This window comes from Petaurus breviceps, unplaced genomic scaffold (assembly GCF_028583685.1).
Source record: "Petaurus breviceps papuanus isolate PSGF00001 unplaced genomic scaffold, PetGlider_PUasm1.0 76, whole genome shotgun sequence".
NCBI classification, from domain to species: Eukaryota; Metazoa; Chordata; class Mammalia; order Diprotodontia; family Petauridae; genus Petaurus; species Petaurus breviceps.
This window is the reverse complement of record NW_027186473.1, coordinates 41,941,605-41,964,792: the sequence shown is the minus strand read 5'-3', so window position 1 is coordinate 41,964,792 and position 23,188 is coordinate 41,941,605. Positions and strand designations below refer to the sequence as shown.

General features: G+C 37.8%; 2 protein-coding genes and 1 long non-coding RNA gene across 6 annotated transcripts in view; 1 reads left to right on the top strand and 2 right to left on the bottom strand.

Annotated features, from left to right (window-relative positions):
- Nucleotides 1-10,854, top strand: part of LOC138175084 (uncharacterized) — an 83,145-nt gene extending 72,291 nt beyond the window's left edge. For both annotated transcript variants that reach the window (XM_069105400.1, XM_069105399.1), the window contains exons 12-15: nucleotides 114-186; nucleotides 6,603-6,670; nucleotides 10,400-10,530; nucleotides 10,654-10,854. In XM_069105400.1, coding sequence (XP_068961501.1) covers nucleotides 114-186; nucleotides 6,603-6,670; nucleotides 10,400-10,530; nucleotides 10,654-10,846 — 465 coding nt within the window. In that variant the 3' untranslated portion in view covers nucleotides 10,847-10,854. The remainder of the gene's footprint in view (nucleotides 1-113; nucleotides 187-6,602; nucleotides 6,671-10,399; nucleotides 10,531-10,653) is intronic.
- LOC138175087 (uncharacterized) lies at nucleotides 60-10,391 on the bottom strand. The gene is made up of 4 exons (XR_011171870.1): nucleotides 8,802-10,391; nucleotides 3,143-4,356; nucleotides 1,167-1,453; nucleotides 60-179 (listed from the first exon to the last, which is right to left on the bottom strand). It is a non-coding gene; the product is annotated as an uncharacterized lncRNA (long non-coding RNA).
- A 602-nt stretch (nucleotides 10,855-11,456) lies between the features above and the next one.
- Nucleotides 11,457-23,188, bottom strand: part of NAA15 (N-alpha-acetyltransferase 15, NatA auxiliary subunit) — a 101,056-nt gene continuing 89,324 nt past the window's right edge. For 2 of the 3 annotated variants that reach the window (XM_069105396.1, XM_069105398.1), the window contains 3 exons: nucleotides 16,793-16,939; nucleotides 15,974-16,071; nucleotides 11,457-13,943 (listed from right to left, as the gene is read on the bottom strand). In XM_069105396.1, coding sequence (XP_068961497.1) covers nucleotides 13,743-13,943; nucleotides 15,974-16,071; nucleotides 16,793-16,939 — 446 coding nt within the window. In that variant the 3' untranslated portion in view covers nucleotides 11,457-13,742. The remainder of the gene's footprint in view (nucleotides 13,944-15,973; nucleotides 16,072-16,792; nucleotides 16,940-23,188) is intronic. The other variant, XM_069105397.1, reaches the window with a different exon arrangement.

Here is a 23,188-nt window from a genome sequence, read left to right as displayed (position 1 = left end):
GAGAGAGGGAGGGAGGGAAAGAGAGAGAGGAGGGGAAAAGTAGAAGTTAAATGCTCATACTTTTGGTGGGAGTTTAGGCTGGCTTGTTGTAACACATTTTCCCTTCTTGTTAGGGAGGTGTCACCCTCCAAGGTCTGAAGTATAACATTGCTGTTGGAGTGCTCTTCATATATTCTTGGCTGAAAGGTAAGAGTAGAATCATTTTGTTAATTCCAGTAAACTCACTATATAACCTCAGAATCTGTTGTTCAACCCACAGTAGTAAATAGTACTCAGTTGATTACTTGATCTGTAATATCTTACACATGTCAATGGATATGTCTACTTGGGAAGAGTGAGGGTCTTTGTAAGGCAAATGGAGACTGTGGATTATATTGTTGTCATGCCACCAATTTGCTTTTTGTGTTGGGAAGTATCTTAACCGCCTTGAATTTTACCATCCCCATCTGTAATAATGGGGATAGCCATATCACTCAACCCACAGAGGCGAGATTAATGTTAACTTTTACACCTGAGTGTGAAATGCTTTCATAAAAAGTAAAAACTATTCTCTTTTTTGTAGTTTATCTACTTGATTTTTTTATATACTTTTAAGAACCAAGGCAAACAGAATTTGTACAACTGTTTTGTCCATAACAGGTCTTAAGAAACAAAGGGGAGAATAAACTGGAACTTTAATGACTAGAGAAATGTAAATGGGATTTTGACAGCAGTCTCATATGCACACTTGGGTTTAAGTTTATAGCCTCATTTATTTGTACTCTCTCTTAAATCTGTTTCTCTTCACAAAGAATTGTTAGTCTAATTGTTATTATGTTCCTCTGAACCAAGGAATAAAGGGACTGCTTCTTTATTTGGGGAGATACCGTGTTCAGGGAGTCAGGGTTTGAATATTTTTTATAAAAAACCTGCATAATGAATAAACTCTCCCATTGACTGATCATACTAAATCCCTGAGGATAATGACATGCAAAGATAAAGGAATATTTTTTAATGATATTAATTTTTTTTTCAATTAAAAAAATCTATTTTCTCTCTCCCCTACTGAAAATTTTTTTTAAAAAAGGTAAATCCCCATTCTAACAAATAAGTATAGTCAAGCAAAACAAATTCCCACATTGGCCATTTTCAAAACACATTTCATTCTTTAACCCTGAGTCCATCACCTTTCTGCCAGAAAATGGGGTAGCTTGCTTCATCCTCTGGAATCTTGGTTGTTCTTTGTGTTTGATCAGATTTCTTCATTCTTTTAAAGGTGTTTTTCCTTAAAATGTTATTATTGTACAAATTGTTCTCCTTGTTCTGCTCACTTCATTTTACATACAAGTCTTGAGAAGTTTTTCTGAAACTCTTTTTTGTCATTTCTTATGGCACAATGGTGTTCCATTACATTCACATAATCATAATTTGTCCAGTCATTCTTAAAGGAATAATCTTATGGAAGATTTTTCCACTGTGAAAACACAAAATAGATAAACTTCAATGTAAGCAAGTATGAAGCAATGTGATTTGTCAAATAATCAAAATTCAGACTTTTAAAAGCCAAACAGTGGACTTAGATAGTTATCTGAAGATAATGGCCCAGTGGGCTATAGTAGCCAAAAAGATCTATGAAATGGTGGGCACCATCAGGCAATCTGTTGAACTTATGCAGAAAATATTTTACCTTTACACCAAACTACTGTAATGTTTACACCTGGAACATCCTCTCTACTTTAAGGAAAATGTCAAAGTTATAGAAGAACCAAAGAAACACATCTAAAAGGAAAGGCAAGGAGCTGCCATATAAGGACAGATTAAAATTAGTATTTCTGTCTGCAAAATGAAGGCTTGATTAAATTTTTTCAATGAAAACTTATTTTTCTACCTATCACTTTCCACAGTAGAAAAAAGAAAAAAATCCTGGTTAAGAATATGATAGTCGGGGGGGGGCGGCCAGGTAGCACAGCGAGTAAGAGCACCGGCTCCAGTGTCAGGGTGACCTGGATCAAATCTGGGCTCAGATACTCAGCACCACACCCAGAAATAACTGGCTGTGTAACCTTGAGCAAGTTACTTAACCCCGATTGCTTTAAAAAAAAAAAAAGAATATGATAGTTAAGGGGGGAGGGGGGACAGGTGGTTCAGTGAATAGAGCACCAGTCAGGAGGACCCGAGTTCAAATCTAACCTCAGAAACTTGACACACTTACAAGCTGTGTGACTTTGGGCAAATTACTTAATCCCAATTGCCCTCCAAAAAGCAAAAAAAAAAAAAAGAATATGCTAGTCAAGGGCAACTAGGTAGTGCAGTGAATAGAGCATCGACCCTGGAGTCAGGAGGACCTGAGTTCAAATCCGACCTCATATACTTGACACACTTACTAGCTGTGTGGCCATGGGCAAGTCACTTAGCCCCAATTGCCTTGCCTTCTCCCCTCCAAAAATAAAACAAAACAAAAGAATACGCTAGTCAAATACAGAAATGTTTTACATGATCATACATGTATAACTTGCATCTCTGGGATTGTTTACCACCTCAGGAAGAGAGGAGGGAGGGATACATTTTGGAGCCCAAACTTTAAAAAAAGTTCAAAATTGTTTTAACATATTGTTGGTGGGTAGTAGGGTGGGGCAGCTAGGTGGCTTAGTGGATAGAGCATCAGCCTGAAAATCAGGAGGATGTGAGTTCAAATCTAGCCTCAGACACTTAATAGCTGCATGACCCTGAGCAAGTGACTTAACCCTGATTCCTCAAAAAATCAGCAACAACAACCCCAAAACAACCCACGTAATTGCAGGGAAAATAAAATATTATTTAAAAAATATGCTAGTCAAGCAAAACAAATTCCAATATTGGTCATATCCAAAAATGGATGTCTCCAGATAAGGTAAGACTCTTAAGAAGTCTAAATATCTGTGATGACAAGCAGGCCAGAATAATCTGACACAGAGTGTGTCTATACTAGATTATCCTCAGTCTCTTCACAGAGGCAAGATGGATCTTCTATACAGATCTAGGGGTGGTCTAGAGGAGGAGTTTAGGGGACATGATCCTAACTTATAAAAATCATTCATTTTATGGATAGTATAAAGACTAATAGTCACCTTAATTTAAACTTAAAGCTTGAAAGATATAAAAAGAAACATTGCTTTACACTTACTTTGTTACTTTCATGGACCTGTGATCTCGCGTGGGCTCTCCTTACTTGCGCCATTGTTGATGAGGACCCATCCACACTTTATCAGCTGAGATTATTATCCACATCCTCTGCCCATCATACTAGAGGGCTTCTTCTAGGTCTCACTATTTCTTGTGATTAACAGCCCAGTAAGTGGTGGTTCATCTGTTATATCTCTTCCTCTTGCTATGTGCCTCGTACCTCCCTTTCTGGTCATCAACAGCACTTGTATACCCCTTCTTGGGAGGATCCTCATTGGAAACACACCACAGCGCATCTGTACCAACGGGTCTCCCCATTGTTCTTGGGTTCATTTAGCCACAGTTCTTCTGAGGTTTTCCATGATTCACAGCTTATGTATCCTTCATGGGAGGATCTTTGGTGTTAACACATATGGGCAGGGAGCTACTCTTATTTTCCCAAGTGTAATCATGTGCACTACTCTCTAATTCCTATTCCATCATGGGCCTAGTTCATGGTTCAACTGCAATGCTCATTCAAGATACAGGAATTGATAAACTAAATGGACTAACTTGTCACAATTAATACTATCTTATACAGTGTATAAGATAAAGAACTCTCTACCCTAAGCAGTTGCATAGGCTGAAAAATAAGTGCTGAATGAGCATTTAATAATCTGTCAGAGATGACTCAATCCAGACTGTAGTGGAAACTGAAAATATTTTAGTCATAACTGGTATTATGTAATCTGCCAGAGAATACTGTACTGGAATGGACCCCATCCAGAACGAATGTTACCTTATGTTCCAGTGGTCATCATCTTCCTCCACAAAAGTGGGTATGAGTAGAATGCGGACAAGGGCAAGAAACAAGGTAGCAGAAATGACTGTCTCCCTGTACCACTTATGAGCTCTGTATTGATGTAAACATGTTAACATCACTGTGCAAGCATGATGGGCCCCACTTCGAAGTTCTCTGTCCAAGCTACCAAACACTTCTAGCTGCTAGTTTACATGGTCCTTAAGTTCTCCTTTTCTTCTATCTCCCTCAGCATTGTTATTTCCCCTCGTGAAGCACTGGTCAGAGAAAGAACCCAAATTCAGCTAGATGGTGTGGATTTGCAGTGGTAGATACTGTAGTTTGGATAAGTTGCATCTTCAGAGGGAAAAACTTTTTTTTTCCTTTTAGTTTGAAGACTCCTTGCTTTTCTGTCCAAATGAAGACTGATAATTTGCCTAAAAGAATTCAGCAAAATATATGATGAATGTAGGTTCCCATTATATTTAAACAAGAGACATTACGAGTATCATTTTCCTGTGTACCGCCTTATTTCTTTTGACTTGATAACATTCCTGGATGTTATCTACTTTGACTCAGAATAAAATAACCCAGTATTACTAGAACTTATGATTTTTCTTCTTGTAATACTACACTATCTGTGCACAGAACTCTGCTGCTATGCGGGAGTGTCCATAGGGGAGCAACCAGTGCAGATGCCTGCCAAATGCCCCAGGGGTTCCCTCTTCTTTCTCTCCTGGTCACTCAGAGAGCCCCAAAAATAGACCACATCCAAACAGCTGCTCTTAATTCCCAGTCTTATTGGTCCATCTGCTCCCAAACATAAATGGGAGATTGATGTTAGAAGCCTAAGAGCTCAATAGCCTAGGGAACTGAGGACGAAAGGCACCAGCTAAGATACATCATTCTAGTGACGATGTTCTCCTGAGAACTTTACAGGGTAGCAAGTCGCTTCTAAATGGTGGAAGGAAAGCCTTTTATCTCACTTTAGTCACTATTAGTCAACTCCAAAATGAACAGGTTATTTGAGAAGGCAGGGAAAAGTCTGAAGGAAATCTCTGGTACCTAGTCAGCTGCATGCTGCAAGGGTCATTTTAAGTTAGCACCACTCTAGACATGGTCTTCTCACAAATACTAACAAGATCCACAGAAATTAGTGGACAGAAATTCAAACCTTGGTCTCTAGATTAATGTCCTTTCCTATTCATATGAGCAAAAGATGATAATACTTAGGGATTTGTACCATTTGGAGCAAAGATGCAATTATACAAGGCAGTTTACTTGCAGGAAATAAACAAAAACCCCACATTACTTGCCCTGGTTTCCCAGATCAACAGGTAAGTGTAAATGTGTTATTGTAACAAAAACGTATGCTTATTAATAATTTGTGAATCTTTTTTTATCAGGTAACCTAGAGTTATTAGTACATCTCTTGCTGCAACCTTTAGGATGGTATTCACAAATATGTATGGCATGCCTGCTTTGTGAAAGGAATCGTCTTTACAAAAAACATTGTGTTAATCTTAGATTATCATGCAACAGATTAGAAATGTAGTTAAATGTCTATCATAGCATAATTTCATTTTGATATTCTCTCAAGAGCATGTCAGTACAATAAAGAACGGAGGCATAGGTTGAATGGAGTGCTTCTAAAACAGCAAAGGAAACAATCATTCCTGAAGTGGTCAAATACATTTTCAGAAAAAGAAAATAAAGCATTTGAGCTATGTATGTCTTTTTCTTAAGTAAACCATAGGCCCCTTTAATGCATTCAACAGACTGGCATCCCAGTTAACAGAAAAAAAGGAACCTTTAAATAAAGGATTTTTAAAATTTATATTAACAATCCATCTACTTTTAAATGTGTGTGTGTATTTGTCTTAACTATCAGAATTAATGGAAAAGATCAGTATACATGGTCACAAAAGCCTAGTCAGGGACTTTCTTTGCTGCTACTGGCATCAAGTTCCAGATGAGACCAAACAGCAAGAGAGCAAGAAAGGAATCTGGGGGAGTAGCAAGAAAGGGTGGAGAGGGTTGTCAGTCCGGATGTTTTACTTTTTGTGACTTCTCATGTAATTTTCAATTTCAATTAAATGGCCAAAATTTGGACTCTGAGATTCAAAGGTCACAATGGCAATCCTCTCAACTGAGGAAAATTAGAGTTGCTTGCATGAGGGTAGAAGGTGCACGCTTCTTAGCTGTAAGTACTCTGGTCTAAAGAACTCATAGGAGGGGTGGCAGGTGGCGCAGTAAGAGCGCCGGCCCTGGAGACCCGGGATTGGTTCTGGTCTCACATACTTGGCAGCCACACAAAGTAACTGGCCGTGTAAACTTGAGCAAGTTACTTAACTCCAATTGCTTTAAAAACACACACACACACACACACACACACACATAGGGAATACAGCATTCTTAAACTCCTTCCACTTGAAACTGACCAGCGTTAAGCTGGGATAGCAGAGAGAGTATCATGTCTGCATTAGAACACAAACAAGTGGCAAACTCTTCAAGTCTCACTTTGTGAAACTGGTGGGCAGAGAAGATAGTCACCACAGAATGAACTGTATGGTGATGTAAATACTGGGCAAGAGGTAACTGAAGCTATTAGGAGAAAATAAACGGTAGGATGATCCAAAATGTGTTCTGTTAAGTCTGATTATTTTTCATGGTATTCCTAAAGGAGAAGGTCATTTTCACTATCGTGGTCAAGTTGAAGATTCAGCAACAGCAGAGATCTCCAGGTCACAGGTATGTAAAATTCACTACACATTCAACTCCTGTAGCCTTTGCTAAAGTTGTACAAGTCATATAAACAACCAATTCATAAAAGTGATGGTTACTGAACAAGAAAAATAAGACAAATGTTTTAAATGCATGACTTTTAGGATGGTTTGAAACCAAAAAATAAAGTTTAACTTTGGAAACTTTTCTATATTCATTAGGCAGCCAGTTTTCTGTTTCTACATGATAGCCCTGGAACAAAATGTAGACTAGGGCTGGGTTTGATGTGCTTTCCAAGGATCCCTGTAGGAAGAGGAAGTCAGTCCCTTGATCTGACATCTTTAAAAAAAACATTTTACTGGCATCAGACCACTACCCATTACCAGTTTGTCTTAGATGGAAGTCCGATATGGTAGAGCCAAGATGGAAAAGTAGCAAGAAGTACCATGAGTTCAGACCATTCCCAACGCCTCCCAGAAGAGCTAGGAAATGAACCAGACTGAACTCTGATCAGGAACCCCAAGTCATTTTTCCAGCCTAGATCTGCATAGAGATAAACGTCCATGGATAGTGAGGACTGGTATAGAGCCAGTATTGACTGCAGAGGGAAGCCCTGTACCAGAGTAAGAATGGGTCCCAAATAGAGCAAAGGGGAACCTGAACTGTCTAGGGTGCAAAAGCAGATACAACTGGCATCACCATTGCTTATTACCCAATTCCAGGGCTAACTGAAAAAAGTGCATGGGTATGGGTAGGGGTGATAATTCATTTGCAGGCCCTAGGTTGTGTATTGAGCATGAACAAGTTTATAAGCAAGCAGTAACTATGAGGCTATCTACTATCAGACCCCAGGAGAAGAACAGTCTCAGCTGCAGCTTCTAGTACAGGTAAAGCCTCTAGCAGAATAACCAGGGCAAGAATCCCAGACCAAAGAGGCCTATAGTTCTCTTATCCTGAGTCAAAAGATTTTTCTCACTAGCTGACAGTAGCTGAGTCCCGCAGCCATCTACTGACCTCCACACAGGGGCAAGCCCACCGGTATGTTACTTAGATAGACATCCTGTCAGGAACTTGAAGAGCTCAGAAGAGAGAGGGTAGTGATCAAACTGTGCCTTGGATCAAACACTTCAGGAGCACTAAAAGAACTAGTAGGTCTTCAGTTTGAACTGTCCCTTAGATTCTAGAATACAATACTCAAACACCATGAGAAATTAGCACCAAGACCAGCCTGGACACTCATTCCCTTCATAAGTGTGTAGAGTCTAACCCTAACATAAGGTCCAAAGTGAGGAAACAGGCTGGAAAAATGAGCAAACACAAAAAGAATCCCATCACAAAAAACTATTATGGTACCAGGGAAATTCAAGACACAAACCTAGAAGAGAATTATCTTCAAAACATCTATAAGTAAAGCCTTGTAAAGGAAAGCAAAACTTGGGTACAGGTTCCAACTAGAACTTCTTGAGGAGATGAAACAATAATAAAAAAAAAAAAAACACTTTTAAAACTGAAATGAGTGGTAGAGGAAAATTTGGAAGAGAAAAAGGAGAGCTATGGAAGAATAATTTGAAAAGGAAATTAATGGCTTGGCATTCTGGTACAAATCCTTGCCCAAACAACCAACTCCCTGAAAATTAGAATGTACCAAATAAAAGTGGTTGTCTGTACAACAACACTCCCATCTTCTGCACTCGGTGTTCTCATCTATTCTCTCCCATGCCTGGAATGCTCTCCCTCATCTCTGCCCCTTGACTTTCCTTCAAATCTCAACTAATGTCCCACCTTCAGCATGAAGTCTTTCATAGCCCTTCACTTTAGTGCCTTCTGAAACTAACCCCAATTTATCCTATATATACCTATTTTGTAAATAACTGCACATTATGTCCCCCATTAGACCAAGTTCCTGGAAAGCAGATCTGAATCACCAGCATAATGCCTAGCACATAGTAGATAATAAATGCGAGTTGACTGACCAAAAATAATAAAAACAAATTTATAAGACTGAAAAAACATCTAAGGTATCTCACAGTAGAAGCAACAGATCCTTTACGTAGAATAAAATGATTTAAGAAACAGACTACCTGAAAGCCATGACCCCCTCTGAAAAAAAAAAAAAGCCTAGACATATTTCAAGACATCACAAGAGAACTGCACAGACCTTTTAGAACCAGAGGGCAACATGGAAGTAGAATCCATCAGTCCCCACTTGGAACCCCAAAACAAAGACTCCCAGGAACATTCTTCATAGCCAAAATCCATTTTCTAGGTTAATGAAAAAGACAAAACAACTTTGAAAGGCTTAGGGACTGAATTCTGATCATTGTAATAATCAGTCATGATTCAACAGGACTCACGAATGTGGACATTTGTTTTGCTTAACTATGTATGTCTGTAATAGATTTTTCTTTGTCCTTTTTTGGGGGGTCGGTGTTGGAAGATGAGGTGGATTTATGCTAATTGGAAAAAAATTTTTAATGAAATTAAATTTTAATTAAAAAGTTAAATGGGGGGGGGGGCAGCTAGTTGGCACAGTGAATAGAGCACCAGCCCTGGAGGACTAAGTTCAAATCCGGCCTCAGACACTTAACACAAAAACTAGCTGTGTGACCTTGGGCGAGTCACTCAATCCCAATTCCCCTCCAAAAAACACAAGAAAAATAATAATAAAAAGTTAAATTGGGTGCCAAACACTTTATAAACAGTGCCCTTATCAACTACAAAATATTTCATAAGTTCAGTGTTATCATAAGTAGTATTGGGTTCTTTAAGACTGCCTTGCATAATTTGACAAATTTAACAAAATTTGTTATTTGGCCTAATTGTTAACTATTTTGTTTCTTACCTGCTTGCCACTTCTTTAGGAGGCAGACAGGAATAAAAATGAGAACTTTCAACTCCTACCTTATGGCATACGACTTCTGACCCTTGCCCACTTCTGATTTAACCTTCGCTAGCTGCCTATGGTTTTAAACAGATTATGTAACCAGGAGTTTTACTGGTAGAGTGAGATGAAGTGAACAGAGTGCTAGGGCTGGAGCCAAGAAGGCCCAAGTTCAAATCTGACCTTGAACACATAACTGTGTAACCCTAGGCAAGTCTTTGCTTCCTCAGTTTTAAGATGGGGACAACCTCACCTCCCTCCCAGAGTTTAAGAACAAAATGAGATATTTGTAAAAGCGTTTATTAGTGCAGGCCTGGGCATGATGGTAGGTTACTTAATAAATACCTGGACTCTTCTTCACCCTCCTCCCCCATCAGTTGCATTGAAAAGGGATTTCAGTGTCCTCACTTTCCAGAAGCCAATCAAGGATAGTTGATAGAGGGCTGGCCTCAGAAGACATGTCAAGTTCTGTCTGAAACATATGCTGGGTGTGGGCAAGTGACTTAAATTCACAGGTAAACCATTTAATCTCTTTGTGCTCTCAACCTAACTACAAATTATAGATGAGTTGCCAATTTGGGTTGGTGCAAAGTGAATACACAATGGGAGTTTCCCACACGGTTTAAATTAAGATCTGAATAAGTCACCCAAGCTAAGCTATTTCCAATAAACCTTATTTCCGAATTAACTTTCATTCAGGTTGATAGTTTCAGAATGAGACAAAATAAGATACCAGTTTGATGGCAGAATTTACTAATCTTTTAAATAAAACTTTGTAGCTGGAGTTTTATACCAGAAAAAACATACACCTAAACCTCAGAACTCTATAATGCAAAGATTAATGATGGGGAAAAACAACCTGTGTTTTAATTCAGGTGTGGCAGTGGATTCGTCATAGAGCTAAATTAGAAGATGATGAGAGAATGGTGGTGTCAAGGAGTCTTGTTCACAACTTAATCAAGGAAATGAAGAATGAACTACAGGACCGTTACTGTCCATCTGAAAGGTCAGTCTCACTAAATGAAATCTCTTGAATTCAACTAATCCCAAGTGTAAGAAAAGGCAATTCACTGATTTTATTCATCTTTCAAGAAACGACAATAGCCTTACCTTTTCTATCTCTTTCTAGAGCAAAACAGCTGCTGCACACTGCAATCGAAATATTTCTGGAAATTGTACAGAAAAAATATTTTCCTGAATTCATCACAACCTACTTAAACCTGGACCATACTTTCCTGGCATCGTCTTCCTACAACCATAACTTTCATTCCACAGCTGTAGTTGCTATTCATAGTACAGTGCAAATCAAATCTAGGCTATGAAGAACCAGTGCTTGACAAAGGCAGCAAAAGTCATTACTGACACAGGAATTCTGCCCCTTACTATTTGAAATGCATTATATTAAACTTTTTCCAATTTTTAAACTTTCTCCTCTGGCTTATAACCAAATAGGTACTTTAAAAATGTTTCAGTCAACTGTCACAAAATAAAATCAGTTCAAGCACTAATCCTCTCTTGAACTATTGGGTTTTTTTTTTTTTAAGATTAGATGAGACGATATTGCTAAACATGAAGGAAAACAATCAGTACTCTCTAATGTCCATGTAGGTTAAAATGACATTGACCTTGAAAAACGTCATCAGTTCTAAGACATAAACTTGAGGTACTCAGTATGAATTGAAACTATTTTTTCTTTCCCATCTTGCTTTCCTGTATTCTATTTTTCACTGCCCCCACCCCATCCTAAAATAGCACAATGTCATTCTAAATTCATGAGTGAGTCAATTGTAATGAATTAACTACCACCCCTCAAAGCAAAGTGTTACACATATACATAGTATTTACATTACAATGTTTTAGGGGTAGTGTCTGGATGTAAAATGAAGAAAGTAAAGGTCCTCAGACCCTAAACAATTTATGCACTATATCAAGTAAACCTGAAAGAGAATATAAGATTTATTCAATTGTTCCAGTAAAGATTGGGTTGGATTACAATATACACATTAGGAATTTATCTCTTAAAGGGTGGTATCTGCAGTAGAGTTATGAGTAGTCATGGTCATTCTAAGACAATCTACAGCCATTTTTACAGTCAAGACAATAGATGAATTTCAATTCAATATACAATAGAGTTTAAACATAATTCACACCCCCCCCCCCATCATATGGCTGGTGCCTCCTCAAGCACCTCATCTGCGGCAGAGGTAGCACACCAGTTCTCTCAACATGGAGAACTTAAGTTGCCAGAGGAGAAGTTTTCTTTTTTTTTTTTTTTAAACAATAATACATTGCCATCTTTCAAGATGTTCCTGAGACTGGGCCAGGTAATAAAATAAAACAAAAAAATGGGATTCAGTTTGTACTTTTTATACCATTAAGATGTGGTTTGTAAGTACAGATTAATGGACTAAGAAAAAGTTGGTTTTTAGCCCAACAGTTCATTTGACAAGAATTAGGTCAAAGTCTTCCTGAAAAATCCCTCCTCAGAATGGACTTTCTATAAACTAAAAGTACCACAAAAAAGTAAAGTATATATACAATCTATTCATTTTTACTCAATCTTGTTATTTGCTCAGATACTGCAAAGGCCATTAATGAGAGACTGTGGAGCCCAAGGCTAGTTCTCATTGTTTCATATGTTTAGCATATTAAGGCTCATTTTCTCAATCAAAACCATTTACATAGCAGGCTTCAGTTTTCCCTTAATTAACATTGGTGAATTAAATTCACAGTACTAGCTGCCACCCTAGCCTTCACTGAGATAGATTGTAATGCCAAGCAGTTCTACATTTTGCATCTAGGAATTTCCCTGACACCAGCACTTAGTATACTACATAAAGCTTCCATTTGCACCAGCATTAACATATCAATGTTATAACTGTACAGCTCATTATATTACCTCTGACTTGCACCTGTGTCTGTCTCCGTCTGTGTATTTTCACAGAAGCCCAATACCTATTAGTTGAAATATTCACACAACTGTTTTTCAAAACATTTTATTGCATCATATTTGGTACCTTATGTTTGACAACAAAAAGGAAATTACATCTGTAACTGCAGGAATAAGAAGCTGGTCTGTTATTGAAAAAAAATCTTGGGCCCTTTAAAAGTTACAAAGTCTTGGGCTTGCCTGAAACAACTGAGCAAGAAATATATTCTTAGAAATGTAGGGCTTCAAGTATTACAAACCTGTGACACTGTGGAAAAATTCCAGAGGTATCTAAACTGCAGCACTTTTTATTTTTTCTGCATAACGTGAACAAGGCCTGCTGAGGTTTTTAACTATTAGTCTCTTGATCAGTCATAGAATGGTAGTAAGGAGTTCTGCTCTTTACCTTCAAGCCATGGTAGGTTCTCTCTTTTCACTTTAGGGTGAAAAATTCATACTTCCTTTTTAATTAGTTGGTGCCACATCACAGTGCATTTGGTTCTTGCATTACAGTTTTATTAAGTTTGGCCAAAACAATGCTGCAAGGCTTGCCCCAGGACAGCAATGGTAACTTTTTTTTTCAAGTTTTTAATTAAAATTGAGATTGTTTTAACTGGTTCCTTCAGTTAAAAACTGTGGTACAAGAACACCAAACTGATCATGTACAGTGAATTTTGGAGACACAACAAGCTTATTGAACACCCTATGTTTCTTAATAATTCTGCTTGGTATCTATTTGTCCCATTCACTACAACATCAAGCATCTGTTGTAGGTATATCTGTAAATAGTGATTCACATTGCATACTTCCTATGGTCAGATCAACCTCATATCAAAACCAGTCAGATGCTAAAGCCCCAACAACTCTTTGTGCTCAGTGAAAGAATCCAGTGCTAAAACAGCATTTATGCTGTCTGAGATATAGTAATCTCACAAGACAAATTTAAAGTAATATTTCTGCCACACACCTGCTTTGTTAGCTGTAACAGCCTCCAGATTTCATATAAATTAGTTTAAAAACATGGGTGGGTAGGTAGGTATAGGATAAGGTATTTTTTTCTCTCAATTTTAGCAGCTTTTAATTTTTAAGAAACTGAACCTATATCCTGTAATATGTTAGATATTTTATATATATACTTTTTCAGCAGGATAAAAAAAAACATAAAACACTATTTGAAGGCTAAACGTTGACTCCTTCCATTCTTTGTAAGTTAGAGCAATGCAGCAGGTGCGTGACAAAAATATTATACACTAGATATGGTCCAAAGTCATTTCATTTGCTTAAGGGGCTCAAATTTCGTTGGCCAGTTCTTCAGTTTCTGCAGAACTATCTCCATTTATCGTGATCTTGGTGTCTTCTTCATACCCAGGAGGCATGAAAGCCAGAGCGTAGGGGAAAAGCTTATGGCAATTTGCTCGATAAGTTTCAGCAGCTTCTTTACAGTCTCCAAGGCTCCCGTCACACAAGGCTCCCAAAGCCTCCATGCATGTCTAAGAAAAAAGGGTAATTTACAATGTAAAAACATGGAGTAAGTTTCTTTTTTGTACTTATGAAATGTCTCATCAAATTAACATATCATTTCCAAAATCAATGAGAAAGTATACACATTTAGGGAAGAGAGCACTTAATCCCTCACCCATCAGCACCTCACAATTACAAAATACTCCAAATCTCCTCAATCAGAGCTAAATTTAAACAAAAGTTTTGAGCATCTCTAGCTATCTACTGCATGCCTTCATCATGTCAACTAATACACTTTCTTACTGAAGTGATTTGGAGTTGCAGTACTAAAGCTTAACAAAGCCAACCACTTTTTACATAGTCAACATTTTATCCAAATAAAATATAGACAAAACAAAAATGCACTTCCTAAAATGTGAACTAAAAGGATATCTGACTTTCTGATGTACTACATAACAAAATCAAACCACGAATGAAACCAGGTATTACAAAGCAGTTAACTGGGGTGGCTAGGTGGTGCAGTGAGTAAGAGTGCCAGCCCCAGAGTCAGGAGGACCTAGGATCGGTTCCGGCCTCAGATACTTAATACCCACACAAAACAACTGGCCATGTAACATTGGGCAAGTTACTTAACCCCAATTGCTTTAAAAAACAAAAACAAAGCAGTTAACTGTTTACTGAAGATTCCTCATTTCATAGAAAGCAAAATTCACCATTCACAAATCAAACTCCAAAGAATAACCTGTATGTTTCCTGTCAATTCACACTGGCTTGCATTTTTCTCATCTTTTCCTTCTTTAAAAGGCTGGGCAACTCAATTTTCATTTGTTCCTGTTCCTTCCCATCACAAAAAGATGTGAAGTGGGATGTTTGTGGCTTTGTAACAAAGAAACCCAGCCAATTTACCATCCTGGATTTCAAAATGTAGGTTCTCTCATGCCCTAGTGGTTCTTTTGGTCACAGATGCCAAAGTGTACGTCTGTTTCCTTAAACACTGCTTTACACTTTAGTCTTTTCTAAATGGCCTCTCTTGTAGGCTTTTTAGCTTATACTGTGTCCTAACCTTTTAATTATAATCTTGTTATTGCTACAAAATGTATTCCCACATTATCAGCAATTTAATTACTAAAACTGGAACTACTTCCTTTTTCAACCTCCCTTTAAAAGCAAAACAAAAAAATATTTTCAATGATTGATAGAAACTTTTCTGGGTATCTGTTTGTTCTGTAAACTGAGAAGCCTAAACTATAGTGACAATGAAACCTAGTCCCATTTTTTTTGTCATACAATGTATGACAATATTTTTGTTTAATCTTGTGGACACATGATGAATATGACAAATTGATAAACAATAATATGTAAGCAATGGGGCTGCGAGGTGACGCAGAAGATAGATGACTGAGCCTGGGGTCAGGAGGATATGAGTTCAAATGTGACCTCAGACACTTGCTAGCTATGTCACCCTGGGCAAATCACTTAACCGCTAATTTGCCTCAATTCCTCATCTGTAAAATAGGGACACAATGCAAAAAAATGGCATGCCACTCCAGTATCTTTGCCAAGAAAACCCCATGGACTGTACAGTCAAATACTTCAACTGAACAACAAAGGCTTTAGGAAAGAAAAAAAAATTGAGAATTTGTGATTAAAGGTCTTATACTGCTATGGTGAAGGATACTTCTGTTTACTTAATATACTTTGCTTTGCCTTCCCTTATACATGTCACTTTAAAAATGTTTATCAATACTGGTTCCTACTCAATGAAGCAAGAGTACAAACTGCAATAAAATTATTTGTGAAATTCAAAGATATTTTCACCTACATAAACAGTACTTACGGAATTAATGAAGATAGGCTAAAATCTGTATGAGAATTTAGCTGAATAAAATGTTAAGCAAGATGAATTACAACTGCTAATTGTTCTTTACTCTTGACATATTTAACAAAAACAAAATATATTGAAAAGAATTCACATGTATAAACAATAGAGAATTCAACTATCTTGTTAAAAAGAAGAGACATTCAGGTACCTTTAAAGAGTCTCATGAAAAATCTTTACCTGGAGGTTCCTATTAGTTAGAGATTCATCAAGTGTTGTTGCCAACTCTACTGCTCGCTTCTGACTAGAGGGATCCAAGTAATATACCATTTTGGCAGCTAAAGAGAATAAAAGAAATATCTTAGGGTTTTATGTCATGTTAAAACCACCCTCCAGTCCCCAGAAGCCAGGCTATTACAGTAATAACAGGAAAATATAAAGCCAAGACACACTCATTTTTTTTCACTTTATTTAGAATAATCATGATTATTTAACAAGAAGTGAAAATTTTCTCCTAAAATATAAAGGTGGGAAGCTCAGTTCAATGCAAAGTACACAAAGGCAACAACCAGAGACACCAAGAAAGCCAAAGACAAACAATGCTCCAGCACTTGAGAGCTGATGGGCAGGATTCAGACAGCTCTAAGGACACAAAGAAGCCTCCGTCTACACTGACTCAGCTCTTACTGTCAGCACTACTGTCCAGAATTTTACCTGCTACTGGAACTTAATAAAAAAAGGTGAGAATCCATATTCACAAAAATAAACAGATGTAAACACTACACCAGAAGCTTTAACTCCACATGATCTGTAGTCAAATTTAAAATAATACTTGATATTTTATTTTTAAATAAAAATATTTTTAACTTCAAAAAATTAGAATCCCATTGCCTGGAAAGTTCTGAATTTGTAGCAGAAATATGGTAGGAAAAATTTTTTAAAAAATTCCATTCCTGTTAAATGAGGCCTCAACCAGGTAGTTAGTCCACAAACTTACCTGAAAACAGCAAACTTATAGGCAGCAATGGGTCCCAACAAGAATGAAAATGAGTTAATTACCTGATAACCTATGTGGCAATGAATCAAAGTTCCTCTTCAGGAAAGTTTCATTAAAGTTCTTTGGGTTGGTTGCTCCAAAAAGCCGGTTCATCTCTTGTTTTAATACTGTCCTCACTGCATCAGGCAGGTCTTTGCTTTCAGACCCTGCTAAGCAAACAAACAAGTGTCCTCTGAACAGTGCAAATTGGGAAACAATTAGGGGGTGGATTCCATTCCAAATCAATTTTCAAAGGATCACCAGAGTTCTGTTTTTTTTTTTTTCTCTCTTCCATTTGGCATGATTTTCTTGGTCTCTTTATAAATATGTCTTTATGTAGCTAAATCCTCTTTTCCAGAAAACAACTCAACCGTAGCAAAATTAATTCATACATGGATACTTTAAAAGTTTTGTCCTGGGGGGAGCAGAGTCAAGATGGCAGAGTAGAAACAGGACTTTTGCGTAGCTCCAGCTCCCATCTCCCCCAATGCATGTAAAAGGTGACTCTGAACAAACTTTGGAGCTACATAACCCACAAAATGACACAGAGAAGCTAACCTCCCACTGAAGATAGCCCAACAGGCTGAAAGGAAGGGGCCAGCACAGCACTCTGGGAGCCAACCCCAGCTCCATGCAAGCTGCAATTGTTTTAGCCCCAGGGTGGCCATAGCCAGCTGCTGGCTGGAGGGACTTCAGATCACCAGCAGCTGTAGCAGTTTCCAGAAGTATCAACTCATAGATGCTAAGGACAAAGTGAGAGGTCAGTGCAGTGTGGACTTTGGGATCTGGTAGTTTGGGAGTGTGGTCGGCCTTTATACCCTGGAGGGAAAAGCTGCAGATTTGGATTGACAAGGTCTAAGGTGGAGGTCCTGGGTTGTGTGACCAGATTGCCAGAGTGAGTGGAAGCTTCAGAGAGGGCACCCAACTAATACCTTCGGCAACTGAGAAAACCCCAGCAATTGGGACAAAGCTGACCTGTCTGGTAGCAGAGTCCTACTGTGGCAAAAAAGCCCAAAAGTCAAGTAATTGAGTGGCAACATGAGCAAACGAGAGAAACAAAGCAAACAGACCCAATCCAACTTTACACTCTTATTTTGGGGACAAAAAGGATCAAAGCATGGAACAGAAGGAAGACAGCAAAGTCAGAACCCCTGCACCAAAAGCTTCCAAGAAAAATATGAGCTGGTTAAAGGCCATAGAGGACCTTAAGAAGGATTTTGAAAACCAAATAAGAGAAGTGAAGGAAAAATTGGGATGAGAAATGAGAACGATGTAAGAAAATTATGATATGAGAGTCAACAACTTGACTGAAAATAACACCTTAAAAAATAGATTAACTCAAATGGCAAAAGAGGCTCAAAAAGCCAATGAGAAGAAGAATGCCTTCAAAAACCAAATTTGCCAGATGGAATCTCAAAAGCTCACTGAAGACAATCATTCCTTCAGAATTAGACTGGAGCAAATGGAAGCTAGTGACTTTATGAGAAATCAAGATACTATTAAACAGATCCAAACAAATGAAAAAATAGAAGGCAATGTGAAATATCTCATTGGGAAAATCACTGACCTGGAAAATAGATCCAGGAAAGAATACTGGACTACCTGGAAGCCATGATCAAAAAAAGAACCTAGAAATCATCCTTCAAGAAATTCTCAAGGAAAATCGCCCTGATGTTTTAGAACCAGAGGACAAAATAGAAGCTGAAAGAATCCACTGATCACCTCCTGAAAAAGATCCCCAAAAGAAAACTCCTAGGAATATTATAGTCAGGTTCTGGAATTCCCAGATCAAGGAGAGAATATTACAAGCAGCCAGGAAGAAACAATTTGAATATTGTGGAAACACAATCAGGATAACCCAGGATCTGGCAGCTTCTACACTGAGGGAACAAAGGGCTTGTAGTATGATATTCCAGATGTCAAAGGAGCTGGGATTAAAACCAAATCACCTACCCAGCAAAACTGACTATCATGTTTCAGGGGAAAATATGGTCATTCAGTGGAATAGAGGACTTTCAAGCATTCTTTTTTTGTTTTTTAATTTTAAAGCCACTGGGGTTAAGTAACTTGCTCAAGATTACACGGCCAGTTATTTCTGGGTGTGGTGCTAAGTACTGGAGCCCGGACTCGATCTCCAGGTCATCCTGACACTAGGGCCGGTGCTCTTACTCGCTGAGCCACCTGGCCACCCCTGACTTTCAAGCATTCTTGATGAAAAAACCGGAAATAGAAAATCTGACATTCAGATACAAGAAGCAAGAGAAGCACAAGAAGGTACACGGGGAAAAGAAATCATAAGGAACTTATCAAAGTCGAACTATTTATATTCCTACATGGAAAAAGGATAATTGTAACTTATGAAACTTTTCCCAGTATCAGAACAGTTGAAGGGAATAGAAACGTATATAAGGAAATATAAACACACACACACACACACACACACACACACATACACATATATAGGAGGGTATACATATATACACACATATAAGGGTATATGGGCATATGAATACATATGTGAATGTGTGTATATATGTGTACAGATATACATAGATAGAGGGCACAGGACCAATTTAATAGGAAGAGATGATACTTAAAAGGTGAAATTAAGAGGGAAGAGAGGAATATAATGAGAGGAGATGGGGAGAGACAGAATGGGGTAAACTATCTCATATAGAAGAGGCAAGGGAAAATGGTCACAATGAAGGGGAAGAACAGGAAGGCAAAAGAGAATGGGTCAACCTTATTCTCACTGAATTGGGCTTAGGGAGGGAATGACATACACACTAAAGGGGTTATCTCACCCTGCAGGAGAGATGGGGGGGAAAGGGATTGGGGGAGGGGGGTGATAGAAGAGAGGGCAGGCTGGGGGGAGGGAAGTTGGAAGCACCCACTTTTGAAAATGGACAGGATCAAAGCAGAGAATAGAACAAGTGGGAGGTGGGATAGGAGGGAGGGAAATATAGTCAGTATTTTACAGTATATCCACTATGGAAATGTTTTGCATAGCTAAACATGTACAACCTATACTGAACTGCTTATCTTCCCAGTAAGGGTGGGTGACAAGGGAGGAAGAGAATGAATCTGGAAAATCAAATGCTTAAATAAATAAATACTATTACTAATATTATTTTACATGTAACTGGGAAATAAGATATACAGGCACTGGGGCATAGAGATCCACCGTGCCCTACTGGAAAGTTGGAGGGGGTATGGGAGAAGATATGGGAGAGAGCAGATTGGAGGAGGGGATATCCAGTGGGATCGCTATTTTGGGGTGATGGATGGGGGGAAAAAGGGGGAGAAAATTTGTAATTCAAAATCTTTCAAGAATGAATAATGTAAGGGGCGGCCAGGTGGCTCAGTGAGTAAGAGCACCGGCTCCAGTGTCGGGATGACCTGGATCAAATCCGGGCTCAGATACTCAGCACCACACCCAGAAATAACTGGCTGTGTAACCTTGAGCAAGTTACTTAACCCCGATTGCTTTATAAAAAAAAAAAGAGAGAATGAATAATGTAGACTAGAAGTTAATACAGCATTTGATAAAAAAAAAAAAAGAAATATTGATTAAAAATATAATAATGAACGGGGGGGGCTCCTAGTTAGACGATCAATACTCAAAATGATCATAACAAAACAGATGAGCATGCAAAAAATATTATTATTAAAGGTCTTTTTAAGAAATGTAAACCATTAAAATAAGTTGCATGCTGTCAGTTGTAATCACTATATCAGATTTAAAGAACTTTTTGTGGAAAGGTATTACAGGGGAACTAACTGATGTGTCAAAACAAAATATTTTTAAAAGTAAAAACTGTAAGAAGCTAGCAAATTCAAAAGGGACCCAAAAACCTGTATCAATATAATAGGAAGGCCTAAATTCCCACAAAAAGCACAAAGATAGGGAATGTAGTGCTAATTTAAAAGGCATGCCAGGCACTGGGATGCATAAATAAAACAGTAAACAAAGGAAGCCTGTGGTTATCCTGGCTTTGTAACTTATCCTGACTTTCTGTATAGCATATAAGGCTAGTTTTTTGTATTTTAGATACTTAACTTAGTAAAATAAGGAGCTACAGAAAGAACAGAGGTGATCTAAGGAAGAAAAATATGGGGGCTATGGTGAGAATTGGGTAATAATTCTATGCTAGGAATTAAAAAAAAAAGATCTAAATGAACTTAGTGCTCAAGTACCTAAAATTGGATGGATGTAGGGCAGGTATTTTCAGTTCCATTGGAGGTCAGAAAAAAGAAGGAAATGAAATCTTTACTTGCTTGCTTTTACATTGCAGCAACAATTTCTTCCCTCTGGGACTGTTTCAAATCCTTATCTTTGAGGCTTATGAGAAACAAAAAAGTAAGTTTGCTTTTATAAAGCATATTTCATTTAAAGACCTCTTCAAAGGATAAATTAGCATCTATCTGGACATGGTGCTTTCTAGCTTTTCTCAGGTATATAGGAGATATATAGGTACAGAGCAGTGGGTTTGAAATTAAAGGACATTTATTCAGATCTCTCCTCCTAGGAAGGGGCATCTTCAAATACACCTTATTCCATTCTTCAAACAGCACTTTACAAATGTCACTGGAACACAATGTTTTAAATACATTAAGGGAATAAATTAATGACCAGTGAATTGTATTGTAATGAGATTATCTCTTAATGTATTTACATTGTAAGTTTATATTGCCACACACAGGTTTTTGGCAAAAATTTACATTTACTTGATTAGCTGATGCCAATATAGTAGAATGGTTTTTGTTTTGTAAAGTATTTCTGTCCCCTAAAGCATTTCCATGTGGCTCTTCCAGCAAGTAAATTCTATTGAATAACCAGAATTTTCAGGGCAGTGAATAGAGCACTGGCCCTGGAGTCAGGAGGACCTGTGTTCAAGTCAGGCCTCAGACACTTAACACAAAAACTAGCCGTGTGACCTTGGGCAAGTCACTTCCCCAATTGCCCTCCAAAAAGCAAAAAAAAAAAAAAAATTTCTAACTTTCACTTCAAGGTGCATTCTGCCCGTGTCAATATATGGTCTTTGTGTACTTACATTTCTCATACAACCCCAGAAGAAAAGTTAGCCAAATGGACAATCAATTCACATAATCTTTTACACACTCAACAAAAGCACACACATACCTAAATATACCACATTTTATTCATTTTTAAACGGGAGCTAGCACAAATGCCCAGGAATTTAACACTGTGATTTTTATTGAATCTTGGGACCTAAATTTTTCCACAGCTCAAAAACCACAGTAGGATTTGGTGGAAAAATAAGCATCAACTATTATAAATGTTTACTGTTATATACCTTTTCAGGAATACACTGAATATAAAACATGCATTATGTAAAATATTTGGGGAAGGAATCCCACTTTGACTAAGACTTAAATAACTTCTTTTATGTTCACTTCAAACACTATCTTTCTGATTCCACTTGACAGTCTCCTCCATCCCCTCAAATAAATAAATGAGCAAAAAGCTGTATCATTTAGGTTGGAAGGAATATTAAAGGTCAAGAAGACAACTTCTTTGAATATACAGGAATTCCCTACATAAATACATAACATCCTTAACAAGTTATCCAACTTTTATTTGTATGCTTCCAATAATAAAGAATTAAGTGATTAATAAGGGACCCAAATCCATTTGGGGAACAGTACTGTCAGACTGTTTTCCTTATATTAAAACTTAGAGATTGGGTTTTTTAGTTTCAGGTTTGCTTTTTATTTTTTTTTTTTAAGCAATCGGGGTTAAGTAACTTGCTCAAGGTTACACGGCCAGTTATTTCTGGGTGTGGTGCTGAGTGTCTGAGCCCGGGATTCGATCTCCAGGTCGTCCCAACCCTGGAGCCGGTACCCTTACTCACTGAGCCACCTGGCCACCCCTAAGCAATTGGGATTAAGTAACTTGCTCAAGGTTACACGGCCAGGTGTTTCTGGGTGGGTGCTAAGTGTCTGAGCCCGGGATTCGATCTCCAGGTCTTCTCAACACTGGAGCCGGTGCTCTTACTTGCTGTGCTACCTGGCCGCCCCTCAGGTTTGCTTTTTAAAGAAAATTTAAAATAATGTTCATAGTTGGAAATTTTAATGTCAACTTCACACTAAAATTATTTTGTGGTTTTATTATTTGATTGATTTTTCTATTTCCATTTAAAAAAAAGTCCAATCTAACTACATTTAACATCTAGTAAGAGATCACCTACTGTAAAATGTTTCTGAATTCTCAAGGCAAAGTGTTAAATTCAATTTCTGTTTGTCATCTTTTTAAAAAAAGACAACTAGAGAATTACAACACATGTACTATGACTTCTGATTTTAAAAAAAGCACACTATAGTATACAGAGTTTTAGACTGGGAATACAGAGAACTAGGTTTGAATCCCAGCTCTGCTAAGTTATGAACTGTGTAAC